This window comes from Oncorhynchus mykiss, chromosome 27 (assembly GCF_013265735.2).
Source record: "Oncorhynchus mykiss isolate Arlee chromosome 27, USDA_OmykA_1.1, whole genome shotgun sequence".
Lineage (NCBI taxonomy): Eukaryota > Metazoa > Chordata > Actinopteri > Salmoniformes > Salmonidae > Oncorhynchus > Oncorhynchus mykiss.
This window is the reverse complement of record NC_048591.1, coordinates 31,853,369-31,868,705: the sequence shown is the minus strand read 5'-3', so window position 1 is coordinate 31,868,705 and position 15,337 is coordinate 31,853,369. Positions and strand designations below refer to the sequence as shown.

At 44.1% G+C, this 15,337-nt stretch overlaps 1 protein-coding gene across 1 annotated transcript; it reads right to left on the bottom strand.

Moving 5' to 3' along the window:
* Positions 1–405: 405 nt before the first annotated feature.
* LOC110507951 (galactose-3-O-sulfotransferase 2) lies at positions 406–14,710 on the bottom strand. The gene is made up of 4 exons (XM_021588374.2): positions 14,490–14,710; positions 5,428–5,538; positions 2,548–3,352; positions 406–2,188 (listed from the first exon to the last, which is right to left on the bottom strand). The coding sequence occupies exons 1-4, from the start codon at positions 14,561–14,563 to the stop codon at positions 1,160–1,162; spliced, it is 2,019 nt and encodes a 672-aa protein (XP_021444049.2). The 5' UTR covers positions 14,564–14,710; the 3' UTR covers positions 406–1,159.
* Between the last annotated feature and the right edge of the window lie 627 nt (positions 14,711–15,337).

Below are 15,337 nucleotides of genomic sequence, written 5' to 3'. Positions count from 1 at the left end.
CGTCACCAAACTGTTCCTGGATGGTTGGGAAAAGTTGCTCTCGAAGGATGTGTTGGTACCGTTCTTTATTCATGGCTGTGTTCTTAGGCAAAATTGTGAGTGAGCCCACTCCCTTGTCTGAGAAGCAACCCCACAAATGAATGGTCTCAGGATGCTTTACTGTTGGCATGACACAGGACTGATGGTAGCGCTCACCTTGTCTTCTCCGGACAAGCTTTTTTCCGGATGCTTTCCGGTTGATTTAGGTGCAATCGTACTGGCAGCAATATCCTTGCCTGTGAAGCCCTTTGTGTGCAAAGCAATGATGATGGCACGTGTTTCCTTGCAGGTAACCATGATTGACAGAGGAAGAACAATGATTCCAAGCCCCACCCTCCTTTTGAAGCTTCCAGTCTGTTATTCGAACTCAATCAGCATGATAGAGTGATCTCCAGCCTTGTCCTCGTCAACACTCACACCTGTGTTAACGAGATAATTACTGACATGATGTCAGTTGGTCCTTTTGTGGCAGGGCTGAAATGCAGTGGACATGTTTTGGGGGGAATTCAATTCATGTGCATGGCAAAGAAAGAATTTGCAATTAATTGCAATTCATCTGATCACTCTTCATAATATTCTGGAGTATATGCAAATTGCCATCATACAAACTGAGGCAGCAGACTTTGTGAAAATTTATATTTGTGTCATTCTCAAAACGTTTGACCACGACTGTACACCTCAAGGGTTCAAATTGTAAACCTCAGGGTGTAACAAGATCAAGGGGAAATATTAGATGAGAGGGTTTAGGGGATGTGTGCCACAAAAGGCTACTTCCAGTCCAACCAGTCAAGGCAGGACAGTCACCCCAGGTGCACTCTCCTTCTCTTTCCTACTCTTCCTTCTCTCGTCCCCCAATTCCATCCCCTCCACCCACACAGGTCCAGCATCGTTTGGCAGAAACACTAGAGCTTCCCTAGCTTCCTAGTGCCGCCAAAGTCAGCCAACTGACCCTGTGCACTGCAGCCAGCCAGAGTGAACATAATGTGCAGCGAAAGGTCCTCACTGTATAGACAAAACATAGCCATTGGCTGTTCAGCTTAAAAAGTCCCCAGTACGCAGCAGCAATGAGCTCCTGTGGATCTTCCCACTAGTCCCCAGTCTGTGTTAAAAGAGCCCCCCCTTAAGGCATGTTTCTGTCACTTCTAGCTGCAGTGATTTTAGACAGGGCACTTGAGGGGAGGTCATTTTGTTTCTGAGCATGAGGGTTTCTATGTCCACTCCTGGCTGTCCTACTGTGTCTGGCCTCTCTCACCCTCACCGGCCCTGTCATGGCTGCTTTGTTCGGGTTGACCTTAACTGAACTAGGCTGACGCTGTGAGGCGACCAGTTTGGCAGCCTGTCTCTGCCTGGCGGCAAGCTCAGGGAACTGCTTGGTGTAGAGAGTGTCTGTGTACTGCAGCTCTGGAGTGACCAGGTTCTGACAGTGTGTTTTGGTAGGCCCAACCAGCCCAGGGTTCAGGTTGTAGCCCTGGATGATGGCCGCCCCGTACTGAAAGGGCTTCAGTCCGGCGTCCTTCACCTGCGACGGGTCCACTGCACCACCATCCTTCAGGCAGGTTTTGGCTAGTTCGGCACGTCGCTCCTGCAGCCGAGTCACCTCCCGTCTCATCTCCTCACGCCCCACAGTAGCGTCCACGCGTCGCCAGAAGGTGATGTTAAAGTGCAGGTAGAGCTGCCAGTCAAGGGCATTCCAGGCTCTGATCTTGTCGGCGGTGTGCGGGGAGAGCATGTGCCGTGTGCGCTCGCTTCGGCTGTTCAACTTAAAGGAGACGACATCGTCCAGAGACCAGCAGAGGGCGCGCTTGAGCAGGATCATGGACTCGTCAAAGTACTCTGAGATGAGGATGAGGTGGAAGTCCTGCTCAATGGCGCCAATGGCTTTGGCACCCCGCGTCTCCAGGTCTCCGGGTGTATCTGTTACGACGTTGTTGTCGAAGCCAAAGTCAAAGGTCAGGATGTTACGGGCATAATGGTTGTTGGGCAGGGAGGTGTTGTAACCACGCCAACCATTGTCAAGGAAGTCATCCAGGCTGCGGGCCTTGTGGAAGGCGGGGATGCTCTTGTAGTAGATGAAAATGGACTCCATCATGGCAACGGGGTTCTTCAGGATGGAGAAGTAGAACGTGTCCTGGGGCATCACTTTCCTCACCTGAGACACAACAGAAAAGACCAAAACAAGAACAAAATGTGTTAGTGGGATGCCTTGGTGGTGTATAATAATTTAACAATTATTGGCTAAAAAATCTAGCAAAATTAATATTGTGTTAGTCTGAACCTCAATATTACCTATGATGCAGTGGAGGCTGCTTAGGGGAGGACGGCTCATAATAATGGCCGGAACAGAGCAAATGGAATGTCATCAAACACATGGAAACCATGAGTTTGATGGAAACAATGTGTTTGATGTATCTGATAGCATTTAATTGATTCTGCTCCAGACATTACCACAAGCCTGTCCTCCCCAATTAAAGTGCCACCAACCTCCTGTGCTATGATGATAGAACTCACCTCTGGTGGTCTGAACCTCATGTGGTTGCACATGATGTTGAACTCTTTGACACTGCGGCTCCTCACTCCCTCCACAAAGTGTGAGGCGAAGAAGAAGGGATAGAACAGCTGGCTGTGCTTGTTCAGTGGAAGGGCGAAGGTCAGATTGCGGCTGTCGCCATAGCGATATAAGATGTTCAGGATGGTGCTGCTGGCCGTTTTGTGCGTCTTGAGAAAGACGATGTGGTTCTTCGGCCGACAGGGGGCGCTGGCTACCTCAGATTTCACCTCGTTTATCACCCCGGCAACTACAGAGTCGGTGCCTAAAGGGGCAGGGCTATTTCTACTCTTCAGCTGATTGGTTGAGAGGAGTTCGGGAGGTTTGTATGGTAAGGTGGATACCACTTTGATAGATGGGTGGCCCAGCTGGAGAACTACAGACCCAGGAACCCCCAAATCCAACTCATCATCACCCAGTGTGACTTTGGGCAGGGCTGCCTTTACTGCTGAAACTTTACCCCTGGCCTCTTTCCTAGAGTCTTTGACCTTATTGACAGTGTATGAGAGCTTTAGATGTTGGTGATGCTCCTGGACACGCCTCTCCACCCCTGACTCATCTCTGCCATGTTGATGTTCTGCTACCTTCTGCTTCCCTTTGGCCCGTTGTTTAAGAGCTCCTTCCTCCTGTGACCTCATTTCCTCTTCTACAACAGGGGTGTGCGAAGAGCGCAAGTGTACCCAGTCCCTCTGCTCCGTCGGGAGCGTTCTCTGGATCTTGATGGTGAACTGCACATTCAGGAGCTTCTCGCTTAACATCTTATCATTCCTGAAACCAAACAATGTTAGACTACAGTTAGCCAATCACTGTCAGCCTGTTTCAAAACAAAACAATTATCCAGAACAGTGAAGTGGAATGTAAAAGCTTGTTAGTTTCACCAAACATGATCTATTATATTGACAAGTTAGGAGAGTGACCACTCTAACAATCAAAATACATGTCCTCAATGATTGAAGGCAGGTGCGATCAGGTGGGACTATTCTAGCCAATGAAAGGGCAGATACGTGTGTGAACAACAGTCGTTTTTCTCAAAGTTGTCAGAATTCCAAGTGCATCCACTTATATCAGTACATTTGTAACAGACTAAAGGTTGCGAAACTTACAGTGCATTCAGAAAGTATTCAGACCACCTTACTTTTCCCAAATTTTTGTTACGTTACAGCCTTATTCTAAACTGGATTAAATGACATGTTTTACATGTTAAACTACAATACCCCATAATGACAAAGTGAAAACAGTTTTTTTTTAAATGTTTGCAAATGTATATAAAAAAATAAAAACAGAAACCTTATTTACATAAGTATTCAGACCCTTTGCTATAAGATTTTAAATTGACATCAGGGCCACCCTGTTTCCATTTACAATCCCATAGATGTTTCTACAACTTCCACCTGTGGTAAATTCAATTGATTGGACATGATTTTGAAATGCACACACCTGTCTATATAAGGTTCCACATTTGACAGTGCACGTCAGAGCAAAAACCAAGCCATGAGGTCAAAGGAATTGTCCATAGAGACAGGATTGTGCACATATCTGGGGAAGGTTACTAAAACATTTCTGCATCATTGAAGGTCCCCAAGACACAGTGGCCTCAATCATTCTTAAATGAATGAAGTTTGGAACCACCAAGACTCTTCCTAGAGGTGGCCGTCTGGCCAAACTGAGCAATCGGGGGAGAAGGGCCTTGGTCAGGGAGGTGACCAAGAACCCAATGGTCTCTCTGACAGAGCTCCAGAGTTCCTCTGTGGATATGGGAAAATCTTCCAGAAGGACAACCATCTCTGCAGCACTCCACCAATCAGGTCTTTATGGTAGAGTGGACAGACGGAAGCCACTTCTCAGTAAAAGGCATATGACAGCCCGCTTGGAGTTTGCCAAAAGCCACCAAAAGGACTCTCAGACCATGAGAAACAAGATTCTCTGGTCTGATGAAACCAAGATTGAAGTCTTTGGCCTGAATGCCAAGCGTCATGTCTGGAGGAAACTTGGCACCATCCCTACGGTGAAGCATGGTGGTGGCAGCATCATGCTGTAGGGATGCTTTTCAGCGGCAGGGACTGGGAGACTAATCAGGATCGAGTGAAAAATGAACGGAGCAAAGTACAGAGAGATCCTTGATGAAAAGAGCGCTCAGGACCTCAGACTGGGGCAAAGGTCCACCTTCCAACAGGACAACGACCCTAAGCACACAGCCAAGACAACGGAGGAGAGGCTTCGAGGACAAGTCTCCGAATGTCCAGAGCCCGGACTTGAACCTGATCTAACAGTTCTAGAGAAACCTGAAAACCTTTTATATTTTAAAAATGTTTGCTTTGTCAATATGGGGTGTTGTGTGTAGATTGATGAGGGGAAAAATAACAATTTAATAAGGCTGTAACGTAAGAACATTTTGAAAAAGTCAAGAGGTCTGAATACTTTCCGAATGTATATTCGATCAAACAAGCCTCACTCAATTCGACATTCTCTCATAGAAAAATCCTCTCGTTTCACCCATTCCTCTCTGGTTTCACTGCCAGTAATACCAATCCAGGTAGTATGAAGATCTGACCTAATACCTACAGATGTAGGATCTTAATTTGAGCCAGTTTGCTACAGCAGGAAAATGATCCTGTAACAACAGTGGATTATAATTAATGGACATTTTTGTAGTGGATGTTACATTTATCATAATTTAAAATCAAGCCTAAAATGTCTAAATGGAAATGACAAATCTTTAAAAACCTTATATAACCTAAAATAGACTACAAGTTTTACATTTCCTGCTTTGCAGGAAAGTTCTCCTGCAACCAGTTGATCAAATAAAGATCCTACATGTGTATGTACAGTAGCATCAGACTCACCTGGATTGCCAGACGACTCCTAGGATCTGGATGGCCACACAGAGCACAGTGAGGGCCATGAGCACCATCCATAGATTGCGCATGTGGCTGCACAGAACTACCTTCAGCCACCTGCAGGGGGGAGACCAACCACAGGAACCACATTAGAGTCTGCAGCAGCATCAGGTACAGAAATACTACAGACAATGGGACTGATTCTATGACTATAAACTAATTTAAAGAATCTCAAGAATATCTTGTGTCTTTAACTAAATTATTTTATACCAACCTGCTGATATAATCTCATTCCAAAACTGTAACTTCATTTTCAAATCTAATTTTCAAATCATAACCATGACTGACACCTTTGTATTAAAATGAGTACTGATCTATGCTAGACCACAGAAATGATCTTTGTACTGTTGGATGTTTTTTCTTGAGGCTTGGTGGCTATAATTAGGATGACTGCTGCGCATGTGTTTGTATACACATGGTGTGTGCGAGAGGGAAGAGATAATCTCAATGATTTACAAGATAATCCAACAGCATCTCAATGAGTGGAACAGTGGTTCACAGAAACTCTTCCAACCGTAGAGGAAACGTCACTATGACTGTTGGATTGGAATGCCTGTGGCGTAGTGGTGCATTGACCTTTCCCATCTGTTTGTAGGCTTCATGTTCTAATCAGAGCAATTAGCTGGCCTGTTTGATTCGGCCCATTGAACTGGCTTTGGCTAAATTAGAAGAAGAAAAACAACAATCCTCAATACACCCTCTGGACCACTCTGCCCATTCTGTGTGTGTGTTTCTACTTCTGTTACAGCTACATCCAGAGACATCTGGAACATCTGCCTTCTGCCTGAATGATTTCCAGACAGTTCTACCTCCATCCCTCCCCCTTCCTCCATCTCTTCCCCTTTCTACTTTCCTCCTTCATTATATCTCCCACTCCCACTCCTCTCTCTCACACATCCACCTGCTCACATGCTGTGTATGTTTGTGCATGTTGTGTGTGTGGTGCGTCTGTGTGTGTGTGATCGTGCTTGCTGCGTGTGGTGTGTGTGTGTGTGTCTGCCTGTGCATGTGAGTGTGTACATATGAGTATATGTGTGTGTGTGTCCCTGAGCACAATCCATAAGTGCATGGCACCACTATCCTGTTCTTCAGCTGCCCCCAGCTGTTTGTTAGTGTAGTACATTAGTCTGGCCACCAGGGGGTTAAAGCATGACACACACAGAGCCAGATCAAATCAAATCAAAGTTTATTTGTCACGTGAATACAACAGGTGTAGTAGACCTTACAGTGAAATGCTTACTTACAGGCTCTAACCAAAAAAGGAAAAAAAAGGTATGTGTGTGTGTGTGTGTGTGTGTAGGTAAGTAAAGAAATAAAACAACAGTAAAAATACATTTGAAAAAAGATTAGCAAGGCTATATACACACACCTGTTAGTCAGGCTGATTGAGATAGTATGTACATGTAGGTATCGTTAAAGTGACTATGCATATATGATGAACAGAGAGTAGCAGAAGCGTAAAAAGAGAGGTTGGCGGGTGGCGAGACACAATGCAGATAGCCCGGTTAGCCAATGTGCGGGAGCACTAGTTGGTCGGGCCATTTAGGTAGTATGTACATGAATGTATAGTTAAAGTGACTATGCATATATGATAAACAGAGAGTATCAGCAGCGTAAAAGAGGGGTTTGGGGGAGGCACACAATGCAAATAGTCCGGGTAACCATTTGGTTACCTGTTCAGGAGTCTTATGGCTTGGAGGTAAAAACTGTTGAGCAGCCTTTTTGTCCTAGACTTGGGCAATTGCCGTACCAGGCAGTGATGCAACCGGTCAGGATGCTCTCGATGTTGCAGCTGTTGAACCTTTTGAGGATCTCAGGACCCATGCCAAATCTTTAGTTTCCTGAGGGGGAATAGACTTTGTCGTGCCCTTTTCACAACTGTCTTGGTGTGTTTGGACCAATCTAGTTTGTTGTTGATGTGGACACCAAGGAATTTGAAGCTCTCAACCTGCTCCACTGTAGCTATTACATCTCCTTAGTCTTGGTTACGTTGAGGGAGAGGTTGTTATTCTGGCACCACCCGGCCAGGTCTCTGACCTCCTCCCTATAGGCTGTCTTGTCGTTGTCGTGATCAGGCCTACCACTGTTGTGTCGTCAGCAATCTTAATGATGGTGTTGGAGTCGTGCCTGGCCATGAAGTCATGGGTTAAAAAGGAGTACAGGTGGGGACTGAGCACGCACCCCTGGGGAGCTCCGGTGTTGAGGATCAGCGTGGCAGATGTGTTGCTACCTACCCTCACCACCTGGGGGCGGCCTGTCAGGAAGTCCAGGATCCAGTTGCAGAGGGAGGTGTTTATTCCCAGGATCCTTAGTTTGGTGGTGAGCTTTGAGGGTACTATGGTGTTGAACGCTGAGCTGTAGTCAATGAACAGCATTCTCACATAGGTGTTCCTTTTGTCCAGGTGGGAAAGGGCAGTGTAGAGTGCAATACAGATTGCATCCTCTGTGGATCTGTTTGGGCGGTATACAAATTGGAGTGGGTCTAGGGTTTCTGGGATAATGGTGTTGATGTGAGCAATGACCAGCCTTTCAAAGCACTTCATGGCTACGGACGTGAGTGCTATGGGTCTGTAGTCATTTAGGCAGGTTGCCTTTGTGTTCTTGGGCACAGGGACTATGGTGGTCTGCTTGAAGCATGTTGGTATTACAGACCCAATCAGGGACATGTTGAAAATGTCAGTGAAGACACCTGCCAGTTGGTGAGCACATGCCGAGAGCACACGTCCTGGTAATCCATCTGGCCCCACAGCCTTGTGTATGTTGACCTGTGTAAAGGTCTTACTCATGTCGGCTACGGAGAGCGTGATCACACAGTCGTCCGGAACAGCTGATGCTCTCATGCATGCCTCAGTGTTGCTTGCCTCGAAGCGAGCATAGAAGTGATTTAGCTCATCTGGTAGCCTCGTGTCACTGGGCAGCTTGCGTCTGTGCTTCCCTTTGTAGTCTGTAATAGTTTGCAAGCCCTGCCACATCCGACAAGCGTCAGAGCCGGTGTTGTATGATTCAATCTTAGCCCTGTATTGAAGCTTTGCCTGTTTGATGGTTTGTCGCAGGGCATAGCAGGATTTCTTGTAAGCTTCCGGGTTAGAGTCCCGCACCTTGAAAGCGGCAGCTCTACCCTTTAGCTCAGTGCGAATGTTGCCTATGGCTTCTGGTTGGGGTATGTACGTACAGTCACTGTGGGGACGACGTCCTCAATGCACTTATTGATAAAGCCAGTGACTGATGTGGTGTATTCCTCAATGTGATCGGAAGAATCCTGGAACATGTTCCAGTCTGTGATAGCAAAACAGTCCTGTAGTTTAGCATCTGCTTCATCTGACCATTATTTTATAGACCAGGTCACTGGTGGTTCCTGCTTTAGTTTTTGCTTGTAAGCAGGAATCGGGTGGATAGAGTTGTGGTCGGATTTACCAAATGGAGGGCCAGGGAGAGCTTTGTACGCGTCTCTGTGTATGGAGTATAGGTGATTTAGAATTTTTATCCCTCTGGTTGCACATTTAACATGTTGATAGAGATTTGGTAGAACAGATTTAAGTTTCCCTGCATTAAAGTCTCCGGCCACTAGGAGTGCCGCCTCTGGGTGAGTGGTTTCCTGTTTGCTTATTTCCTTATACATCCATCACTGATGGGTCATCATCAAGACATGGGATGATGATGTCACTGTGGAGCTAGTTGATTGACTCAAACAGGCATGCCACCACCATGACTAAACAACACTACACATTACCCTTGATCCTCTAGTTCAGTTGCCCCCCTGGAAGCAGCTAATGGGCAAACTCTGATTGACCCGTGTCACAAATGGAGTAAAGGCAATGGAGACAAACATGAAAATACCAGGCAATGTAGTTGCTAGGGAAATGACACAACATGTGCCCTTAATATACCATCCTCCCTGTTTGTAGTGGTTTTTCATTGAACTCTGTTGCAACTTGCTTATGCATTGTGGCACTGACTAAATATGTCCCTGTGGTTGTGTGCTAGCAACATGGTTTGTGTGGGTTCTGGTTTGCGTTTGATCAGTTTTTTTTTACTGTACTTTCCCATGTGCATGGATAACTCCACTACGACACAAACGGAATAGGGATGACGTTCCTTTTTAACATTAATGAATAATGGAGTGAAACACTATGAAAGAGTTGGCTGTTTGAACTGATATTTGTCAGGAGTGAGAGAGAGAGAGAAATAGAGAGAGAGAGGGACTGTTATTCTAGATACATCACTGATCTACATACAGTGCCTACAGATAGTGTTCACACCCCTTGACTTTTCCACATTTTGCTGTGTTACAGCCTAAATTTAAAATGGATTAAACACAATGCCCCATACAAACAATACCCCATAATGTCAAAGAGGAATTATGTTTTTAGAAATGTTTACAAATTCATTTTAAAAAAGCTCAAATGTCTCGAGTATCCAACCACTTCGTTATGGCAAGCCTAAAGTTCAGGGGTAAAATGTTGCTTAATTAAGTCACATAAGTTGCATGGACTCACTCTGTGTGCAATAACAGTGTTTAATGACTACCAAAAATTATGAATCTAATCTCTGTTAACTTTTTCATTTAACTAGGCATGTCAGTGTGACTTGGTGCCTCTAGCACTGAGATGCAGTGCCTTAGACCGCTGTGCCACTCGAGAGCCCACACATAATATTAGCTTTAAGGTCCCTAAGTCGAGCAGTGAATTTCAAACACAGATTCAACCCCCAAGACCAGGGAAGTTTTCCAATGCCTTGAAAAGAAGGGAACCTATTGGTAGATGGGTCGAAATAAAAAAGAAGACATTGGATATCCCTTTGAGCATGGTGAAGTTGTTAATTACAACTTTGGATGGTGTATCAATACACCCAGTTGCCGGAGAGAAAGGAAACCGCTCAGACATATCACCATGAGGCCAATGGTGACGTTGAAACAGTTACAGACTTGAATGGCTGTGATAAGAGAGAACTGAGGATGGATCATCAACATTGTAGTTACTCCACAATACTAATGTAAATGAATGAGAGAAAAGAAGGAAGCCTGTACAGAATACAAATATTTCAAAACAAGCATCTTGTTTGCAACAAGGCACTAAAGTAATAGTGAAATAGATTTTTTTTATCCTGAATACAAAGTGTTATGTTTGGGGCAAATCCAATGCTACACATTACTGAGTACCACTCTCCATATTTTCAAGCATAGTGGTGGCTGCATCATGTCATGGGTATGCTTGTAATCATTTTTCAGGTACAAAATGTACGGAATGGCAAAATCCTAGAGCAAAACCTGGTTCAGTCTGCTTTCCACCAGACACTGGGAGATTAATTCAACTTTCAGCAGGACAATAACCTAAATCACATGGCCAAATCTACACTGGAGTTGCTTACCAAAAAGATCAACAACCAATTTGACAGAGCTTGAAGAATTTTCAGAAGAATAATGGGCAAACATTGCACAATCCAGGTGTAGAAAGAGAGAGAGACCTACCCAGAAAGACTCACAGCTGTAATTGCTGCCAAAGATGCTTCTACAAAGTATTGACTAGGGAGTGTGAATACTTGTGTAAATGAGAGACAGTATTTTTGTATATAATTTTCAATAAAATGGCAAACATTTCTACAAACATGTTTTTACTTCGTCATTATGGGGTGTTGTGTGTAGATGGGTGAGAAAAAACAAACAATTTAATCAGTTTTGAATTCAGGCTGTAACACAACAAAATATGGAATAAGTCAAGGGGTATGAATACTTTCTGAAGGCACTGGATAGGTAAAATTAAATTAATCCACAAATATAATTTTACATTTATCTTAAGTGACCCCATTTTCATGAATTCGAAGATATACGCTTGAAGCTCATTAAAAAAACAGCATGTGACTTGAACCAGGAAGTAGGCAAGACTTTCATAGGGTATAGGACACAGGAAAGGATACCACAGTAGGAGAGAGAGTATTTGCAATTGAAATCAGTCCAAAGTCATGGTAATTACAACCGGTTAAGTTGCTGTACATAAGTCAAAGAAAACAACATTGTGGTGACCTTGTACCCTGAAGACATTTCTGTCTCTGCCTCCTGCCTGCCTTCAGGTGAAATACGATATCAGGTTTGGATATAGCCTAATGAATTTTCAATTTTACCAGATACTTAGAATAGTAATGACAACCACACTCTCTCCACATCTCCCTCCATCTCTCTCTTACTCTCTCTCTCATTCTCTGTCTCTCTCTTTCTCTCTCACTCTGTCTGGCTGTGTCTTTCTCTCTTGCTCTCTGTCTTTCTTGGATACAAACACTCTGCCTGACTCCACTCACAACCCCTAACACACACATTCTCTGCACACAAACCACACTCCGATACACAGATACACACACACACACACACACACACACACACACACACACACACACACACACACACACACACACACACACACACACACACACACACACACACACACACACACACACAGTCTAGCAGCTCATTTGGATGTGGCAGTTAAAGGCTTAAATGCTTATATGAGGAGAACAAATCAAAGGTTACCTCTAAAGAAAGATCCAGAGCCAACTAATTTAGATTTACTTAACCAATGAGTGGAATAAGAACAGCTAACTGGTTTTGTCATGCCCTGTGGTCACATCCAGTTCCACTGCACTAAATAAAAACACAGACTTTCCAAAAACCTTCCTCAGCCCTGCACCGCAAACAATTGCCGGTCAAACAGAAAATGGAGAGGGACTGGGGTTAGTTTGAGTCTAACTGGAGGACCGTGGTACCCCCGAAATCCCTCTCACATGAAGAGAGAGGGAGAGGAAGAGAGAGAATAGTTGATTTAATAGTTGTGATACCAATAGCTGAATTTGATGACATTTCTACATAAGTCACATACATGTAAGTCACTGAAGACTACCGACATCCATGTCTCACTGAGGACCCCTACAGGGTAGCACAGTCGATAGTAATCAAACTATGGCGCTACAATTCAGCACAGACCCAATACAAACACAGCTTAGAGAAGGAAACCTCATTCATGATAAGCAGATGTATGCAAACTCACTGCATGCAAACTAAGGATTAGACTATAGTGTGATCAGCACTATATCCAATTTCTCCAATTTGTAGAATTTATACTTACACACGCACACGCACTCGCACTCACACACACAATACTTCTATTGTGATATGAGCAGTAATAACAGTCATATTGCCAAGGTATTAAATTGAGCAGCAGCAGCCGACAGAGAGATAGACAAACACCAGGAGGCCATGGACATGAGAAATGAATAAAAGGGCTTTTTAACAAAACGCTTCAGGTTTTCCCAGGCTATGGAGACATCTGGAGAATGGCCTGCCATTCCCTGCCTGCTGCATAGCTACACTCCTGTATGCCAGCCGACACATATACACAGTACACACACACATGCACACACACACGCCCGCACACACACACACACACACACACACACACACATACATACATTCCCACAGGCATTTAAAATACAGCAGATTCACTCATATTCTACTTTGGGCGCTACAAACACACTCAGACAGGATCATGCATGCACAGACACATAGATTCACACAAACATAGTCTACATACACTGAGCATTTTCCGTAATTCTCCCTCCCTCTAACTTTCTACCTGGGGTTGGACTTTTGGTCACAAGGGATGGAAAGGCCCTGAACCCAGTCCTACTGTATATGATGGATTGCAGGCTTGCATGCTTTCCCAGGTCACATTTATGTCTTTAATAACATTTCCCAACTCCTACCTGGCTGATCCGGACTTGACCAGTTAAACAGGGAGTTGTGGTAATCTCCCTGGATGTTGATCCCTTATCATGACACACAACCCTACAGAATGACTTCTAGGTCTTTTCGTAGGTGTAAAATATTTGTATTAGATTATACAGTAGTAGCTACTTGTGTAAACAGTAAGATTATGCAGTCTGTTCATAGTAATATAACTATTATCTGTAACAGTAAAAGGAAAACGTATAGTGTTTGATTCTGTGTCCTTGTGTGGAGTAAGGTCGGGCAGACCGGTTTATTATGGTGCTGATATCTGCTGTATTAGGCTGTACTAGGCACTGACATCCTACACGTTTTCCATCTTGTTCTTATCAGTTCCAAATGACAAGCCAATGACCTTTAAACTGAATTTCAGGACTGTTCTTCATCCATGTTCTTGAACACTATTAGGGGTTTGACTATTGGACAATTAGAAATTGAACTTTGGGTCACTTTATTACACATCAGATCTAGCCTGACATTTAGATTTGTACCTGTTCATGACCTGTTCACCATAATTTATGTTCGATTTGATTTAACTGTTTTAAAAAGTGCTCTCAGTTCAGTTTAGGCTTTAAATGTATGTTTTAAGAAAACGAGGATTCCCTTCAGTTTAACCGAGAAGAGCTATTTATTATTTCAGTAGGGCCCCCAAACACGCCAATCTACGCCTACGGCATCTAAATGTTAGAGTTAAATAATTTACGAGTTTTGTGGATCTATTCTACATTGCTTGTTGTTGCAATTAAATCTCATCGTCTTTGAAACGTGCCATCTTACTTATATTGGAACGGTAATAAAAATCATTCTGAACCAAAAGATTCACAAAATCTATTACAATAACTGCCGATTTGAGTAAATGCCAACAGTGCCATTTTATTATTTTCTCTCCATAGTCTACAGTGTGTGGTCGGTGTGAATGGGAGCAATAGCTATTTAATTAAAGTAAATCATTTGCGTCTGGCTTTTATTTTCACAAAGTATGGGCAAGTTGGCCTAGGCTGAAGCAACGAGGACGCTAAATCAAATCTAAATAAACATCTCATTGTATGGCACTCCACTGTTAGATTTCGTTCTCTGCGTGCGCATATGAATAACGTAATGTATCTGTAGTCCGCTCTTTCGCATGTTATGGACTATTGTGGGCAATAGCATCACCGACCAACAGCTTTCCAATGAACTATCGCTAAAGGAATGTAACACAATACAAAAGACCAGAAGTCACAATTAATTCACTTACGAGCAACATGGTAGAGATGAGGTCAGGGAGAACAGCTCGCGCTCCTTGATAGATTTCCTTGGCGAGGGTGGCATCTCGCGTGTCTGTCCCAGGAGGGGGGTGCTCAGGAACCCCGGTCCTGCATGCAACTCCGACCAACCCAAGTCACTCTCCCAAGACTCCCCGTTCCCAAGCCACAGACTCCCTAGTCCCCTTTTAGAGTAGGGTTCCCCCCGCTCTCAGTTTATAACTCCTCCCGCTGTCGACTCATTGGCTCGATGCGCAGACAAAACAAATAGAGGGAGTCAGAAAGGGATGGAGAAAGGAGAGAGAGAGGGGAGGAGGCAGGGGGTTACAGCGGATGAAATCGAGAACAAAGGCAGGGATTCTTTGTCACCAGCTAGGTAGTTGTCACACCGTTCTTCACAAGGATAAAGCAGTTACATGCAACCTTGCTCATCGTCAAATGGGATTTGTAGCATTAACAGTTTGGGTAAAATCACATCCATGTCGAAATATCCTTGAAGTGTGAGTAGGTTTGTCTTTTGTGTGAAATATCTAGGAGCATATTACATTTATGAGGTGATGGTTGTTAATATTATAGCCCAATAACACTTTACTGTAACAGGCTTATAACCATAAAACCGCCTGGCTGTTTAGGTCCTTTTTGGAATAAATCCGGTAATATAATAGCTGCAACGTCCATAATGAGTTTTCCAGCTGAGAGTCTGCATTTAAAGTGGCACCAAATACCAAAAGGTCCAGAAATGTGCTCCATTGTCCCAAAATGCTATCTACACCTGCAGGTAAAATCTTCAAGAATAGCTATTTTCACAGGTTGTGACAAAAATAAGAGTGTGAGAATTTTG